At 48.8% G+C, this 17882-nt stretch overlaps 3 protein-coding genes and 1 pseudogene across 3 annotated transcripts; 1 reads left to right on the top strand and 3 right to left on the bottom strand.

Annotated features, from left to right (window-relative positions):
* Nucleotides 1-413: 413 nt before the first annotated feature.
* Nucleotides 414-2279, bottom strand: LOC115067046 (zinc finger protein 621-like). Its single transcript, XM_029554273.1, is given in 4 exon segments — nt 414-486; nt 579-1232; nt 1234-1731; nt 2188-2279. Coding segments are annotated over 4 exon segments (1317 nt in total).
* A 274-nt stretch (nt 2280-2553) lies between these two features.
* Nucleotides 2554-10313, bottom strand: LOC103747175 (zinc finger protein 621-like; the record flags this gene model as incomplete). The annotated part of the gene is made up of 5 exons (XM_029554284.1): nt 9608-10313; nt 9270-9345; nt 3695-3821; nt 3104-3196; nt 2554-2582 (listed from the first exon to the last, which is right to left on the bottom strand). Coding segments are annotated over exons 2-5 (273 nt in total), but the record flags the coding sequence as incomplete, so codon positions are not given.
* On the top strand, nt 5823-5977 carry LOC115067062 (annotated as a pseudogene).
* Nucleotides 10314-12902: 2589 nt separating the features above from the next.
* Nucleotides 12903-16411, bottom strand: Rpl14 (ribosomal protein L14). Its single transcript, XM_008849433.3, has 6 exons — nt 16314-16411; nt 15669-15770; nt 15021-15115; nt 13587-13686; nt 13448-13501; nt 12903-13241 (listed from the first exon to the last, which is right to left on the bottom strand). Exons 1-6 carry the CDS (start codon nt 16314-16316, stop codon nt 12939-12941), a joined length of 657 nt encoding a protein of 218 aa, XP_008847655.1. The 5' UTR covers nt 16317-16411; the 3' UTR covers nt 12903-12938.
* Nucleotides 16412-17882: the final 1471 nt, after the last annotated feature.

Genomic DNA, 17882 nt, shown 5'->3' with positions numbered 1-17882 from the left:
TCTTAACTGCTGAGCCATCTCTCCAGGCCCAGCTGCATTAACTTCTAAAATTCATCATTAGAAGCTCACTCCAATCTCTACTCCTGCAGGCATTACGCATCTCTTGCTTCTCCTTTAAATTTTAAAATCATATTATCATATTTATTCTTTCGTTGGGGTGTATGTGTGTGCATGTGCGTGTGTGTGTGTGTGTGTGTGTGTGTGTGTGTGTGTGTGTATGTGTAGGGGTGCACTCATGCCAGGGCACCCATATGGATGTCAAAGGAAAATGTGTAGGAGTCAATTCTCTCCTCCAACCACACAGGTCCTGGGAATTGAACTCAGGTTGTGAGGCTTGGTGGCAAGTACCTTTACTCACAGAGCCATCTCGCCCTTCGTCCCAGTGCTGCTTCTTTCTAGTAACCTCCCAGTTCTTATACCAGCAGACCTATAATGGGAATACAGCCATTGTTGTACAAGAAAGGGACCAAAGCGAAGCTCCGTTCTCTACCAGAAAAAATAAGTTATATAAACAGCGTCTAAGTGACTTCAGTAAAGTGGAGCTTATGTGGAGCCAGCTGCTGGTTGTGAGAACCAACAGGAGTGCTAAGACAAAGCTCATGAGGGCCGAGAGGGGATTACGATAACCCATAGCTGGGACAGTCTTCACAGTGGGAGGGAGGCCCTGGAAGACTCGGACAACCTGGGCGGGTGAAGAAGGTGCTACAAACGCGGGGAGCAACGAGAGCAGAGGGCTGGAGGGGAGAATGAGAACAGCACGTGGGAAGGTCGGGGAAGGTACAATCCCGGCTGGAGCAGAGCCTGGCAGGCCTACAGCCTGAGGGAAGGCTGCGGAGTCCCCTTGGGTCAGCTCAAGACTCTTCAGGGGCTGCTTCTCCACCGGGTGCAGTTTCCGGTGCTGGGCGAAACTCCTCTACCACCAGAAAGACTTCCTGCACACCTTGTATTCATGGGGCTTCTCCCCCGAGTGAACTCTCCGGTGCTGGACAGAGGCGATCTTCTGAATGAAGGCTTTGCCACACTCCTCGCATCTGTAGGGTTTCTCCCCGGTGTGAATCCGCTGATGGACAATGAAAGTCGACTTGCACCGGAAGGTTTTCCAGCACTCCTGACACCGGTAGAGCCTCTCCCGGGTGTGGAGCCTCCGGTGCTGGAGGAAGGGCCGGGTGCGCTGGAAGGCCATGCCACACTCCCTGCAGGCATAGGGCTTCTCCCGGGTGTGGATCACCTGCCTGAGTCAGGGCTGTGCTGGAACTCAGACTTTTCCCACACTGCCTGCATTCGTAGCGCCCCCCTCGGCTATGGTTCTTCTCGGGGATGCTGTAGTGGTAGCTGGACTTGAAGGCCTTACCACACACCTTGCCTTGTTTGAAGGGCTTCTCCCCTGTGTGGATCATACGATACCGAAGCAGCTTCGAGTTGAATCTGAACATTTTCCCACATTCTTTACAGGCACAGAACTTCATTCCCCCTCGAAGAACCATGTTCAGGTTCGGATTGAAAGTCTGCCTGGCTGCCTTGCCCTCGACGTGCTGAGGGTCGTTGGTGAGGCCTACCCCCCTTGGCACTCTGTGTGGTTCTGTCTCTTCAGGGGCTTCCTGCTTCAAACTGGGCCCTCCACCCTTGGCCCAGGGCTCCGCAGCTGACCAATGAAAGTCCTGGTTAGTGACTGGAGGAACACAGGGCTCAGGAATCCTAATTTCTCTCACAGGACGATTCTGAGAGTTGTACCTTTGAAATGGTTACAAGATCAGAAAAAAGAATGGAAGAGAAGAACAAAACCTACTGATATACAGTGGAGAAGACACCAGAACTACCAGGGAGGATGGCCAGAATGGGAAAATGGGAAGGAGATAAGATGCTCAGGGTGGGGAAGAAGGCAGGCAGGGGGAGGGGGGGATATGAGCAACATAAGAGGGGTTAGCAAGAAATATCAGAAACCATCTGAAAAGACAGAGAGCTGGACAGTCACAGACCCAGAAGAGCAAAAAGAAATGAGGGCCTGACTAGAGGCAGGCCAGCACTCCAAGAGCTATCACGGGCTGACAAACACAACCCCTGACCCCCAAATGACCAACTCTTCTCCCTACAATGAAGGAAAGGACCCCAAATTCTAAGTGATGCCCAAAGCTTTGTTTTTCAATGTTCTACATAATGCTTTTTTTTTTTTTAATTAATGTATTTCACAAAAGCGGTTGAACAGAGTTGGTCTGGAGAGCTGTGGAGCAAGATGATGTGGCTGCTAAGGGAGCCATGCTACACACAATCCCAGCATGCATGACGGGATCCCAGCACACACAACAAACACTGGAAACCCAGGGAACAACTTTCCAGGCTGGGAATGGTCACAGGGCAAAGTGACGTGTGTGTGTCACTGTGTGTGTTTGTGTGCAAGAGCATGACAGAAGGATAGTCCTAGCTCATCTAAATACAATGCAGACTATGAAGAGGGGAACTTTTAAAAAATACATTTTATTTATTTCTTTATTTTCTGTGTATGAGTGTATTACCTGCATGTATGTCAATGCATCCGTGTTGTGCAATGCCTGCAGAGTTCAGAAGAGGGCGTTGATCCCCTGGAACTGGTGTTACAGACAGTTGTTAGCTGCTACCTGGGTGCTGGGAACTGAACCTGGGTTCTCTGCAAGAGCAGCCAGTGCTTTTAACCACTGAGTCATCTCTCCGGCCCCACGAGTGGAACTTTTAAAGGACAAAGCCACTCTTCATTGCTGATAGCCTAAAAATCAGTCTGTCCCAAAGAATCACATCTTCCTTAACAGTGGCCGGAATTCCACTTGTTTGCAATGATAAAGGCATAAATCAAGAACTCTAAGTGGACCGTGCAAACGAAACCCATCTGGGAGCTCCGGGTGGCAGCTTTTGAGCTTGGGGAATGACTACGTGAAAGTGTAAACTTCGAGGCTGCTCTTGTCAGAGTCACTGGAGGCGCCAAGGCCTTTCCTAGTCACAGGGGGCACCGAAGACTGTCACTGTCACAGAGGGCACCAAGGGCTGCCCTGGGGGGGGGTGGCACACCTGAGGACTGTTCTAGCATGACTGGAGCATCCCTCCCCAGAGCAGAAGAAACAGGACAGGGACTCACCAAGACTGCTGCCTCTCAGATGCTCTGAGGCCCACAGAGCTTCACCTTTCTCCAGCTGGGTGATGAGAACAGGCTTGTGGGATGGACACACAGCTCCAGGGGGAAAGAAAGACAAGTTGAGGAGACAGCCAATGGGTTCCTGAGACCTCTCTCAGCCCACCCTCCATCAGGCTTAATGGGAAGGAAAGGAATTCCAGAGATCAAGTGGTACAGAGGGGTTCTAAACTGGGTTCCACAGGAAGAGACTGTGACTTGGGCCTGAGCATGAAGAGAGGAAACTTCCTCAAGAAGGGTGCACGTGCTATTTGCCTGGGGCCTCCACAAAGGGGAGCACCAATGGAGCACGGGTGGAAGGATGAAAAAGCAAGAGCATTCACAGGGAATGCCAAGAGGATTCTCTCCACTCAGAGCAGTGTCCTTGCCTGGAGTTCTGGGTGTGTGGGTGGACAACCAAGGGGGCCAGATACACCCAGATACACACACACACACACCCTGCAACTGGTGACCTTAGTCCCTGCCACGGTCATCCAAACTCAGGACCCCGAGTCCCCAGAACTCCTGAGGACATGCCTTGGCTCCCCCGCGTTTTACCCAGGGAAGCCACACGGGCATAGTTCTCCAGCATCACCTCCCTGTACAGGGCTTTCTGTGCAGGCTGCAGGCTGTCCCACTGATTCTGCGTGAAGTACACGACCACATCCTCAAAGGTCACCAATTTCTGAAACAACAGGCCTGAGTGAGTGTGGGAAGGGCCCCGTGGGCTTCTGGGAAGGGCCCACAACCTGAGCCCCATGGAAGGTCTGCCAGAGCAGTCAGCACTGAATCGGGCCAACCTCACACCAGTGTTCCCCCTTTCAAATGTAGAGCCCCAGCACTCTTGCTACCTATACAATCTGGAGTCCCTCACTGCCATTCATTACTGCAGACTATAGCATTCAGAGTTGGGTTAGACTGATGACTTTTCACCCCCAAGCAGTCTGCAGAGCACCTTCTAATACTATGAGAGCCAGCAGGAAGGAAGCTTCCTGGTCAGTACCAATTTGGTTTCTCCATGCCTTATCACGTGGTTTATACACAATTTGCTACAGCTAGCTGTCACTCACCGGACTCTATCCATCTACAGAGTAGGAGCACAGCCCCATTCTTTCCTCCCCTAGCTTCTTTTCTGTCTCCCCAGCGTTGGCCACTGAGCAGAGCAACCAACCCTCGAAACCTTGCCAGTGTTCTTCAAATTGTTCTTTCCTGTCTTATGAGAAAGCTGATTCTCTTAAAAGAATCATACAGAATGCATGTTCTGGCCTCCTCTGAACCACAGTTCTAAAACTGAGGAGGGGGACCACATCCAAAATTAACACCAAGTTTTCTGAATTCACAAGAACCAAAAATTCAAGGTTTAACACACCCAAGATGTTTCTGGCAACCCTTGGCCATGTTGCATCCCAGGACTTCCCTGCAGCCTTGGTTAGGAACACGTGTGTACTTTGCATTGTACATGCTGCCATGCCATGTGATGCCAACAAACACTGAAACACCTCAGCTCAGACTGGATATTACTATATGCTATATCTACAGTGTTTTCCCTATACATACAGTTTTCTGCTCATACAAACAGAATGGCTTTATTATGAAAACCAAATATTTTCTTACTGTCATTCCTCAGCATGTTAGTATCAAACCTGTGTGTCTTTGGATTGGAATGTGTTAGAACGTTTGATTTTACAAACTGCTGGTTGAGTTGTTGAGTTTCATAAAATACCATTCACTGAGTTTTGGCTTGCAATTGGGATAGAATTTCCAAGAATTTCTTTCTTTTTTTATGGGGTTGAAGAAATGGCTCAGCAGTTAAGAGTACTGGCTGCTCTTGCAGGGGACCTGGGTTCGGTTCCCACACCCATACGGAAGCTAACAACTGTCCATAACTCCAGTTCTAGGGGATGTGAAATCCTCTCCTGACCTCCACAGGCACTGCAGGACACAGGGTACCCTTACATATATGCAGGCAATACACTCATACACATAAAATGAAAACAAAATGTATTTAAAATTTATTTATTTATTGTTTGATGTGTGTGTATGTTCATGGGTGCATGTGCTCCACCGCACTTCTACGAAGATCTTCGCACAACTTGCGGGAGTTGGTTCTCTCCTTCCGCCATGTGGAACCTGATCAAACTCAAGTCCTCAGCTTAGTGGCAAGTGCCCTTACTGATGAGTCATCTCAAAGGCCAGAATTTCCAACATTTCTACAATGGTCCTGGACATACCGCTGCCATTTTGTAGTGTTCTCAGCATTTCTGATTATAAAATCAAAATAGCAATCAACTCTGAGAAACACTGAAGATGAGCTATGTCCTGAAGTATCAGATGTATCAGATATTCAGCCAAGATTTCATTCTTGATATAAAAACAAACAAGCACATCAATCTCATTAATATGTAAATTTCCTTTCATCTTTAATAGACAGTAAACTTACATATAAGCCGAAAATTGGGGGTGGGGGGCACACTGGAGGGATGGCTCGGTGGCTGAGCACTGGCTGCTCTTTAAGAAGACTTGGACTCAATTCCCAGCACCCACATGATAGCTAACAACTGTTTGTAATTCATTCCTGAAGAATGTGATGCAGCCCTCTTCTGGATTCCGCTGGCACTGAACACAGGTGCACTTACATAGATGCACATGAAACACAAAAAATAGAATTTTTTTTAATTGGGGGGTTATCGCTTCACGGCCTTTTGGCTAAGATCAAGTGTAGTATCTGTTCTTAGTCTAAAAATTGGGGGGAAACTGTATAAGGATTTTCAATTTTTATTTTTGTGTGTATGAGTATTTTGCCTACATGTATGTTAAGTGCACCTATATTGTATAATGCCTGTGGAGGCCAGAAGAGGGCATCAGATCCCCTGGAACTGGATGCAGGCAAAAACACTGCAGCTATAACACACAGTAATCTGGAACCCAAGCTGAGGTGTTTCAGTGTTCAGTGGCATAGCATGGTATGACAGCATGCAGTGCAAAGTGCACATGTGTTCCTAACCAAGGCTACAGCGGAGTCCTGGGATGCAACAGGGGTGAGTGCTGCCAGGAACACCTTCAGCTTGTTACATATTTAAGTTAATTTTTGGTCCTCGTGCATTCAGAAAATCTGTTGTTGCTTTATTTTCTATGACCCCAATATGGAGTTACAGATGGCTGTGGGTGCTAGGAACCGAACCCAGATCCTCTGCAAGAGTAGCCAGGGCTCTTGATCTCTGAGACATCTCATCAGCTTCAGAATTTGTAAATTTATTAATTCTTCAAGAGTTCCATAAATGTATTTTGATCCTATTCCCCCTCCCACAACTCCTCCAAGATTACCTCACCACTAGCTGGGCATGGTGGCGCACGCCTTTAATCCCAGCACTTGGGAGGCAGAGGTAGGCAGATCGCTGTGAGTTCAAGGCCAGCCTGGTCTACATAGTGAGTTCCAGGACAGCTGGGGCTGCAGGGGGACCCTGTCTCAAAAAGACCAAAAAAAAAAAAAAAAAAAAAAAAAAAAAAAAAAAAAAAAAAAACAATAAATGCTTCGTTCATATACCTATTTTGGCTGGGTATGGTGGTACACGCCTTTAATCCCAGCACTTGAGAGGCAGAGGCAGATCTCCATGAGTTCAAGGCCAGCCTGGTCTATATAGCAAGTTCCAGACTAGCTCAAAGTTTTCAGTGAGACATGTTTTATGAATGATTTTGGGGGAAAAAAAGAGTCAAGCAGAAAAAGATTGAGAAGCCCAGCTTTGATCCTTTGTTTTCAGAGACAGGCTGATGGCTTCCTGTCCCGTGACACAGATCCCTGCCATCTTCTGAGTTCTACCCACCTACCAAGGCTGTCCTCTCTACTAGGGGTGACCCTCTGCCTCCTCTTGGCCTCCCTCTATCTTCCCAGGAATAAAGGGAACTGATACTAGCAAGTTCTGTGCACTAGGTGGTGCACTGTGAGCTCCTAGGTGGTGTTTTTAAATCTCACATTTCATTAACTGCTACAACATGTATGCCAGTAGGGAGTTGTTATTCCTTATTTTCAAGTCATACTCTAAGGTTCAAAAGGAAACTGCCCCACTTCAGGTCACAGCAAGCCAGGAAGGGAAGTAGGAGTTTCAATCCACATCTGTCAAACAAACCTGGGCTGTGTACCCCATCCGAGCCTCGCAGACCTTTACAAACTGAAGGCTAAGCACAGAACCTCACATTCACCTGCTCCTGCCTCCCCTTGGAAAACAGCTTCCCAAACTCCCTCTTTATGGTCCTCCCTTTGTATCACATGGGCCCCTTCCCCCAGGCTGGACTCTTGGAAACCTATAAGGCCCCAGTGTGCTCCCAGATGGCGCAATGTGCTCTGACGGGGCCTAAAGCAGCCTGAGTCCTAGGGCCTGCCTGGGGTACAGGACAAAGGGAATGCACCTGTCACTCTGCTCTGGGATGGAGGGAGAAAATATATATTCTGGCCACTGAGACAGCTCATCTGCCTCTTGTGGCTGAACAGCTGGGACTCCATCAGAGCATCCTCTCAAAACAAGAACTAGAGAACTCAGTACCGAGAAACAGTGACAGAGAGAGCAAATGGAGACACTCCTCCACAAGAAACATAGCTTTCAACAGAGGTGGTATCCAATGGGCATCTACAAGTGTGTGCCAGAAATCCAGAGCACACTCCAGGCACCTGTGGACAGCACCCACAGGTCACAGTAATACCAGCTTTCACCCCCACTACAGCCCAGCCAGCCTCACTCCCAGCCATCACCAGAGCCTCACATTTCCTAGTCCACCACTACCAATCTCCTCCTACCCCAAACAGTCCTTCCCATTTGTCTGTAACCACATTCACTGACCTCATCCAGTTTCTAGAGTATACTAGCCTTCTTCCTCTTGAGGAGCTCTGCTTATGCTGGTTTGGCCCAATCTAATGATTGTGCAATTTTTAATCCCAGCACTCAGGGAGGCAGGGGCAGGAAGATCTCCGTGAGTTTGAGGTCAACTTGGTCCTCATAGCTAGCTATACAGTGAGGTTGTCTGGAAGGAAGAGAGTGAGGGAGAAAGAAGGAAAGGGAAGGAGGAAGGGGGAGAGGAAGGAAGGGAGGAAGGGGGAGAGGGGGAGAGGGGAAGGAGGGGAGGGAAGAAGGGAGAAAGGGAGGGAAGAGGAAGGAAGGGAAAGAAAAGGAAAACGTTGGGACTGGTAGGTGGCTCAAGGGTAAAGGAGCTTGCTGCAGAGCCTGACTACTTGAGGTCAATCCCCTGAATCCAACGTGGAAGCTGTCTTCTGACCTCCATGCACTCTGTGGCAAGTTTATATGTACACGTACACAATAATGTAAAATAAAAGTTTAAAAGCAGAAGATGCAGCCGGGTATGGTGGCGCACACCTTTAATCCCAGCACTTGGGAGCCAGAGGCAGGAGGATCTCTGTGAGTTCAAGGCCAGCCTGGTCTACATAGTGAGTTCCAGGACAGCTGGGGCTGCAGGGGGACCCTGTCTCAAAAAGACCAAAAAAAAAAAAAATGCTTCATTCATATACCTATTTTGGCTGGGCATGGTGGCGTACGCCTTTAATCCCAGCACTTGAGAGGCAGAGGCAGATGTCCATGAGTTCAAGGCCAGCCTGGTCTACATAGTGAATCCAGGACAGCTGGGGCTAGCTACAGGGAGACCCTGACTCAAAAAGATGAAAAAAAAAAAAAAAAAGCAGAAGATGCATGCTGGCCGTGGTGGCACTCACCTTTAATCCCAGCTCTCGGGAGGCAGAGGCAGATATATCTCTGTGAGTTCAAGGCCATCCTGGTCTACACAGCGAGTTCCTGGCCAGCTGGGGCTACAGGAAGACCCTGTCTCAAAAAAATAAAAGAAAGAAAAAAAAAAAAAGATGCACACACTGAACGCTGGTCTCTCAGGGACACACCCACAATGGGTGAAACAAACGCTTCAAGGAAGAACGTCTGACTTTCTTCCACTTCCACCTGGGTTGCCAACCTCACTATTGTCAAAACTTCCTTCCTCCACCGCACGCTTACAAGGGCCACAGTCCTTGGTAATGGGAGGCAGAGAAAACCACAGCCTGGCCGAAGGAGCCTTTTTCAGCCTTTTCGGATAACCGGATAGCTTGTCTGAGGACAGACTGAAAGGAAGCTCAACTGACCTGAGGCCAAGCGGTTTGAAGCATGACTGGTATCCCTGGCTTCCTGCACTGTCTTCTGGCCTTGGACAAACAGGACCTTAGAAGCCAAGAGGACAGCCGTAAGTGCTGTGGACCCTGCTCTGCATCCCCACACCCTCCTGTGGTCCTCCGGCTCCCCGATTCCCACGGTGACACCCCAACCTCCTCCAGCACTGCTGGGCCTGCTCCTCAGGGCACCTCCCCCCGCCTGCTGGGTCCCAGGAGCCTCCGACAGGCTCTCTCGCGGGGGCTGAAGATCCAGGGTACCCCGTCCCATCGGGGTGCGTATCCACACACTGGCGTTGTTGCAGCATGCTTACAGGGAGCGGGCACTGACAGCCCAGGGTCTGCAGAGAGGCAGGCGTAACAGAATGCAACCAGAGGGAAGATGCTCGGATTGCTGCTGGCCGGGTTCCCCACGGCGCCCGTTGCACCGTGGGAAGCTGGGGACCCCACATCAGAGTCAGCGCACCGCAGGCTGAAGTCGCAGGAAGGTCCAACGCCTGCGACAGGGCGCCGACCCTGCCACAAGCCATCGACAAAACCGTCGGAACCCTCAAAATCGTTGGAACCCACGCTCTTCCTCTCCAGCCCCGGGGCCGCCAAGCTACTGACCCGGAAGCGAGAGCGCACCTGGGACGCTCTAGGCTGCCCCGAGGCCGCGTCTCTGTGACCCGGCAGCCCGACCTCGCACTGACCAAGGAAGGCGGCGGATTCCTGGGGCGCGTGCCCACAGGGACTGCCAGAATTGCTGCCGGTTGGAGATTGAGGCCGGTGCGCAGCGGGACGGTCTGCAGGGCGAGCAGCTGCGGCTTGGGGCTCCCTGGCATGTCCCTCCCCGCCTCCCAGCTCTGTGCTTGTTACACAATCACTACAGCTATTTATCTGTAATTGGCACCAATTTTAAATAGTAGCACTGTGTAAAAAAAGTTATACCTCTGTAAATAAGAATGGGAAGAAGGAAGAAGGGAAAAGAGGAGAGGAACGGTGAGATTGGCAGCCTTCTTGCCGGGCGTAGGGGTGCAAACCTGGCAGTTCAAAGCCACCTTGGGCTACACTGAGGCTGTATCTCAAACCAACCAATGCCTTACTTTTTATGCCCAGGAAAGGAGAAGGCAGGTGTGGTGGGGAGAGCCCTGTCTCATGGGTGCTGGACGCTGAGGCAGGAAACTTGGCTTGAGCTCAGGAGTTCGAGGCCAGCCAGGGCAACAAAGCGAGACACCCCCCCCACCCCACCCACCCCCGTCTTACAAAGGAAAAGTTGTTCTTTGACTGAAGTCGTAAGTTCCAAATAAGTGTTTGCAATGAATGTACAAAACTTCAGGCGGGCACACATAGGTTCTGAACATGAAGTAGTCATAAATACAACCCGAAGCCAGCCAATCACAACGGCCTGACAGCACACAGCAACCAATCACCGAACACTTCGCTTCTGAAATCACTCATCCCCAGCAGCTTTCCTCCAGGACGCAAGAGCCGCTTTCTAGACCCTGTCCTACTGAACTAGGTTTCGGGTGCTTGGCTCCTCCCACCAGCATCTTGGTGCAGTGAAGAGTTGGCCCCTCCCACAAGCCGCAGAAGAGCCACCCCAGGTACCTAGGTTTGTTGCTGTTGCAGGGATCTGGTGCCTGGCTATTCCTCATCCCCAGCCCTGCAGGAAGACAGGGAGAGAAGGTAGGAGGAGGAACCTGAGAAGGAATCTGCTCCTTCCTGAAAAAATCAAAACTTGGCTGAAGGCAGCACATTTCCTAGGTCTGTGGATCAGGAATCCAGGAATGATGTGGGTAGGGTTCTTCTCTTGAGATTCCAGGTCCCACAACCCTTCACAGAAGGACTTTATTCGAACTAGCCAGATTTCTACCCTGGAAGTGTTAGGGATCCTCCCAGCAGATGGTTTCCCTAGCCTGAAGACTCTAGGGAGTGTGCCTGGGGGAAGAGGCAAGGGAAGCAACCAGTCAGGTGTGTGGTCAATTTTCTACTCAATTCTGTGTGGTATGTTCTAGAACAATCATGTGGCTGCTGAGGACTGGAGAATCACAGAATGGATTCAATTAGAGTCAGTACTGGTTTTTAATATTTTATGTGTATGAGTGTATTGTTTGCATGTGTGTGCACCCATGTCGTACAGTGCTGTGGAGGTCAGAAGAGGGCTTTGGATTTCCCTGGAACTGGAGTTAAGGACAGTTCATAGCTTCCATGTGGGTGCTGGGAATCGAACCTGGGTCCTCTTCAAGAGCAGTCAGCGCCCTAAACTGCTGAGCCACCCTCTCAGCCCCTTTAACTGAAGTCTTAAAATTATAGGCCTGAACCCTAGAGACACTGCAACATGTATGAACATTACTCAGTGACCTGGCGAGGGTTATGAGGATTTAAGGAGGGGTATGACCCTGAGTACATCTGACAGTAGCTGGCCAACTGTGTATTCTCCATACTATAAATGGACCTCTCCTAGCCTGGACATTTAAAGCTCTCCATCTTCTTTCCCACCCTGCAGTATGACTAGACCTGTCTTAGGTAAAATAACCACATGCAGGGCCCACCTCCTAATCCTGTTCCACTCCAGGGGCCTTAAGCTCTTCCTTTAAGGCTCCATTTGCTAGGAGCAGCCTAAATCCTAAGGATGATCCCATCCAAGCACCTCAAGGAGCAAAGCTAGAGCCCACAAAGCTGGCGATGGAAGCCCTCCCCTCCTCCAAGTCATCTCAAATTTGCACTGTGTGGTATTCCATACCAACCCTTACCTCAGTGTGACCATGTAAATTCCAGTCTGAAATAAAAGTAAAGGTCTTCAGTTTCCTGGGGCAAATTTTACTATTCTCTTTTTCTCTCATAAAGAACATTTTGTGTCCGCTCCTCTAGTTGGACCCCACTCCATCTTTTTTGACAAGGGCTAAACTTCTCTTCAAAACCAGCAGCCTTCTGGCATACTTAACTTCCTGCCAGCTTCCCATGGCTTGGATGATCTCCAAACCCCATCTGCTATGCTCCTCTCAGTGAAGACCCTGTCCCAACCTCACCAGAACTGGCTACACTCCTGGGACCACATAACCAAACCCCAAATGTCCTCATGCTCAAGCATCAGAGCTGACAAACTTGGTACACACATATGCCAAGCAGCAACAGCTGGGGGCCCAGCTTTGAGGGTAAGGGATGGCATGCTTTGTTCTCAGTAAACTTAGAAGCCAGCTGACTAGAAATGAGTCTCACTATGAATATTTCCCCAAGTTTCTATAATGCACAACAGCTTCACAGAACTACTTCTACTCAGTTTCCTTTACAGTCCAAAAATCATCAAAATTTTGTGACAAAGGGAAAGAGAAACTCTAACCAATATATTTAAGCTGGTCTTTTCTACAGAATACCTTTTCAGTGTTGGAGCATCAACTAAGCCTGTACACATGCCAGGTATGCACTGAACCACTGTGTACAATTTTAAAAACAAAGTACCAGACTGTGCATCAGCCTATTCACAGCTTTCCTTGTTTGCACAAGGGAAGGTCCCACTGCTGATGCTACGTTCTGAAAGATGAGCAGCATGGGTAGTGACCAATCCTGCTACACCCCATCAATTGTCTCCTACTGTACCTCTTAAGTTCACACATTAAGAGAACTGAGAATAGTCAAACAGAATCTTTATTCTTCGAAAGTCGCTCATGCTTTCTTGCCAGCTGCCTTGGAAGCTGGAGCTTTCTGGGCTGGAGCCTTCTGAGCCTTCTGACCTTTGGCAGGAGGCGCTGCCTTCTGGGCAGGGGCTTTCTGGCCTGCAGCCTTCTGCCCCTCAGCCTTTTTGCCAGGCCCTGTTGCCTTCTTAGCCGGAACTTTAGCTTTAGCAGCAGCCGCTGCTGCAGCAGCAGCTGCAATGGCAGCCTTGGCAACAGGCGCTTTCTTGGGAGAAGCTTTCAGGATAGCCGCTCTCTGAAGTTTCTTTACTTCATTCTTGATTATTCTGTTCCTCTGAAAAATACCAACCCAGGAAACCATTCACACACAGGCATGCACCAAACAGCTTCCTCTTCTCAACTAAGTCTTGAACATTTTGAAGATCCAAACTCAGATATCAGGCCTGGGCAGCAAGTGCAGGTTACCTGCTGAGCCATCTTGCTGGCCCCATATAACAATTCCTTATTACCTAGTTAAAGAACATAAATCTCAAAACTTACCATTTTCTTTGCCTTCATCACTTTGAAACGATCAAAATCCGTCATCTTGGCTTTCTGTTAAAAAGAAAACAAAATGATCTCTCACACCACCTACCAACATCCCCCCAACATGAGAGTTCAGATAGCTTCATGCCATTACCCGTTCCCTGGCTTCAATCTTCTTGGCCCATCTTGTGGCTGCCCATTTTGTATTGATGTCTGCCTTCTCCCAGGCTTTTCGTACATACTTCTGGCGGGCACTGGAAAGAACCAAAGCCACTTAAGAAATCAGCTTTGCAGTCACACACACCCAAGACCAGAACCTTGCCTCTGAAAAGGCCCCCTCCTTGCTCATGTCAATCTTGAGTTGTCTTCATAGCACAGAAGCACACTAGATCTACCTAATGGAAGATGTTCAGAGAAACAGTAAGTTCAAGCACTATTTATTTTTGTTGTTGCTGTTCTAAGCCATCCTGTAGCTTCAGCTGGCCTGGAACTCACTGAGTAAACCAGGCTGGCCTTGATCATACAGATCTGCCTGTTTCTGCAGAGACTAAAAGTGTACGCCACCACAAATGGTTCAAGCACTATTTTAAAGAGCTGCTACATAGTCCATTTTGTGAATTAAAAATCACCTCTAAACACATCTGATACCACTGAGTAAATAGATGTGCAAAAAGCCATTCTTTTTTGGAATAAGCAAGTTTCTGGTCTACTTTTGCTTTCACAAGTGGGGAGATAACCCAAATATAGAACCTAACTATCCCTACACAGGTCTCCGCAACTATGGCTTAGATCTGTGATGGCAGGTAATGGTGTCTCATCACAGCCTGATGTCACTGTTGACTGAGCCAACTGCACAGCAACACATGGCACTGCTTTTAATTTCCATGTTTAAAAAAAAGACAGCTGCACGGGGTGAGGTGGTGCATGCCTTTAAACCCAGCACTCAGGAGGCAGACACAGGTCCATCTCTGTGAGAGGTCAGGCTGGTCTACATAGTGAGTTCCAGACCAGCTGCGGCTACAGGGAGACCATCTCAAAAAGACCAAAAAGAAAAGCTTCCTGTTGCCTCAATTTTCTGTACATAAACTGGGAGCACAGGCTCTTAAGCTAAATGCTTTGTAACTGATACAAAGTCAACAAATGACACTGGAGCCAACATATTTGTATATTTCAAAGCAGGGTGTGGTAGTACACACCTGGAATCCCAGGAGGGAGGTCGAAGCAGGAGGACTTAAGAGTTTGAGGGGATTTGGGCTAGGCAGTAAAAATCTGTCCCCAAACACACTGTCCCCAACTAAAGAAACCAAGGCAAACCAGGTGGTTGTGTTGCTCAATGGTGAGTGCTTGCCTAATGAAGCCACAGGTCCAATTCCCAGTCTTGTCAAACAGCAGTAGTAGTAGGTAAAAGGGACACCAGAAAAAAGGAGAACAGCAAGTATGGGTGAGCCAGACAACTTCCATGGTGGAAGAGAATGTGAACCCCTCCTCTGGAAAGGCTCTGAACCTTATGAATTGTTTACACACTATCAAGGGGGAAGACAACAGAGTGGCACAAGCCAGATACCAAAGGAGGACTGGTCCACATTACCTGTGTGGGAACTTGAGGATGAAGTCGGTGAGCTGCATGCATTTGAAAGGCATGGCCTGCCTCCTCACTCGAGTGCAAGGTCCATCAACCAAAGCCTAGAACACAGGAATCAAGCTCAGCGTAGAACACAAAATTGAAGATGGCCAAGTATCTGTCTTTTCAGGACCAAACTCACCACGATTTAAAATGTTCTGTATACTTGATCTACTATAAGCTCAAATGCTGTTTAAGATGGGGTTTCATGTAGCCCAGGCTGGTCTCCTGAACCTCCTCCTACTTCTACCTCCCAAGTGCTGAGACTGCAAACATGCACACCACACCTAATTTTATGCAGTGCCTAGGAATTAAACGCAGGGTCTTGAGATCATCAGGCACTCTACAAACTGACCTACATCTCCGGCCCCTCTAAATTACTTTTAGATACAGTAACTCATTTAAATAACCTGTTTTGGTGGGTGACTAAAAATCCTATTTTACCTGTGAGATTATAATGTAGCTAATAATAACTAAGCCTGGTCTGTGCTGCAAACCTTATGCCCACAGTGTTTCCTGAAAGTTAAAGCTGTCACCTGCATCACTGAACCAGAGGGCCACTGTGGCTGTGGATATGGTCCATGGTACGGTAAGACAACATTAAAAACCACATACCCTGTTCTGATCAATAACATCTACAATCGCGACCAGCTTTCCAGCATGAGGCCCAAAGGAGACGTAGGCCACCCGGCCAATCTCCACGAAGCGCCTGAACACCTAAAATGGGGGAGAAAAAATAGCCAAGTTAGTTTGAAACACTTTATTCTGCAGGGCTAGGGCTTACAACAACGTAGGCCGTTTCAGAACGATTTACGTTTAGTCACTGGCATTTTCAACTCTTGAAATATCCCCGTGGCCACTCTCCCACCACGGAAGTGCTGCGGTTTTAGCATCTGGCAAGTCTCCCGCTTTCCAGTCTCACATTTTAAATATGTACATAATAAACTCGTTCAATAACTATTCTCGCTCCCAAGTCACTTTTTCCAGAATAAGAAGTCGGCTTCTGGGATCTGGCTCCGGCGCGAAATCGGCATGGGAAGCAGCGCCCGGCCATCCGCCTCCCGGCAGCGCGCACGCATGGCCCAGGCACCTGGCCGGGCCCTACATGCGACCGCGGCGCGCGCTCCCCAAGGCCCCGAGCCCCGCCGGCGGCGTCTCCCCACGCGCTGCCCGGGACCAGCCCGCGCCGGGGCTCTCACACCGGAGTGGAGGAGCAGCGGCCCTGAGGCTCCGCTCGGAGCCCCCAGCGTACACACTCACCATGTCGGCGGTGTAGGGCGAGAAGGAAGAAGGCCCGCCCCGCCTTGCGCATGTGTAGACGGAATTCCCGCCCCTGACGTCCGCGAGACGCCGACGTGACCACCGATTGGTTGAGGCGAACGAGCGCGTTTACGCATACTCGATGGTAAAAAGCTGGGCTGTGTGGGATCGATCTGAGCTGCTGTTTAGTCTAAGGCATGATGTGAAGTTGCAGTCCTCGGTTTTTCAGATTTTTTTTTTTTTGCTTTACTTTAAATTTTATTTACTTATTTTTATTTTATGTGTATGTTATGTCAGAATGTAAGTGCACCACATACATGCGATGCCCACAGAGGCCAGAAGAGGGCGTCAGATCCCCTGGAACTGGAATCATGAGTGGTTGTTAGCTGCCATGTGGGTGCTGGGAACTGAACCCAGGTCCTCTTCAAGAACAGCCAGTGCTCTTAACCACTGGGCCACCTCTCCAGTCCCCCTGTTTGATTTTTGAGACATGGTGTCTGTGTAACCCTGGCTGGCTTTCCGACACTCAGTATTTAGTCCAAGGTAATCTTTAACTAGCAGCAGTCTCCTAACTGCTGAGGGTTGGGCCACCTTTTGGATAGGAAAATTGCTAGAAGGTCACGTCTAAGAATTTTAGGGAAAAGAAAGGACAGGCTGTGTCTTAAAATTGTCTGCACCCCAGCTTCCTTTCACATTCTAGCTTCCTGTAGGATATAGAATACAGCTGGGCTGATGGCCCACACCGTTAATCCCAGCACTCCCGGAGGCAGAGACGGGTGGATTTCTGTGATTTCAAGTTCAGCCTGCTCTACATAGCAAGTTTCAGGCCAGCCAGGGCTACATAACGAGACCCAGTCTTAAATAAGAATTATTTTTTTTAAAAAGAGCTGGAGAGATGGCTCAGCACTTAAGAGTACTGACTGCTCTTGCAGAGGACCCGGGTTTGATTCCTGGCACCCACATAGTGGCTACGAACCGTCCTTAACTCCAGTTCCAGGGGAATCCGAAGCCCTCTTCCGACCTCCACGACATTGCACGACCGGGTGCACTCACATACATGCAGGCAATACACTCATACACATAAAATAAAAATAAAATATTTTTTTAAAAATACTTGTTTTAGGAGTCTCCCATCATTTGAAACATTTGGGAAGAAATTTAACATTTTTCTTTACACTTTTTTGTTGTTTTACGTTTATTTGTGTGTGTTTCTGTTTGGGCACCAGTGCCATAGCACACATGTGATCAGAGGACAATTTGTGGGAGTCAGTTGTCTTAATATGTGGGTTCTGCCAGATTGATCATCAGGCATGGCAGCGAGCCTTTACCCTCTAGACTGTCTCACTGGTGCCTATACTGTTTTTCTGAGACGGTCTCATATAATCCAGGCTGGTCTAAAACCTCCAATCTTCCTGCCTCCATCTCCTGTGTCCTGTGATTACAGACATATCCCACCATGCCCAGCATTATTATTCTGAAATTATTTTTCCTAGTTTAAGGAAGGATTGTAAGTTGCATTTAGTTCCTAGAACTCAATCCCTTTTTTCTTTCTGTGATATTAGAAATTGA

The sequence above is a fragment of the Nannospalax galili genome, unplaced genomic scaffold (genome assembly GCF_000622305.1).
Source record: "Nannospalax galili isolate Female #2095 unplaced genomic scaffold, S.galili_v1.0 scaffold443, whole genome shotgun sequence".
NCBI classification, from domain to species: Eukaryota; Metazoa; Chordata; class Mammalia; order Rodentia; family Spalacidae; genus Nannospalax; species Nannospalax galili.
This window is presented reverse-complemented; position numbering and strand designations above follow the sequence as displayed.

Bases quoted from the DNA above. Each gene is read 5' to 3' on its own strand.
- Rpl14 (XM_008849433.3), bottom strand. The intron at 15,116-15,668 runs GTATGTGGTTTT...CCTGTGTTCTAG, and splicing joins ATGTTATTGATCAGAACAGG to GCTTTGGTTGATGGACCTTG. The intron at 13,687-15,020 runs GTAATGTGGACC...GGTTCTTTCCAG, and splicing joins ATCCTCAAGTTCCCACACAG to TGCCCGCCAGAAGTATGTAC.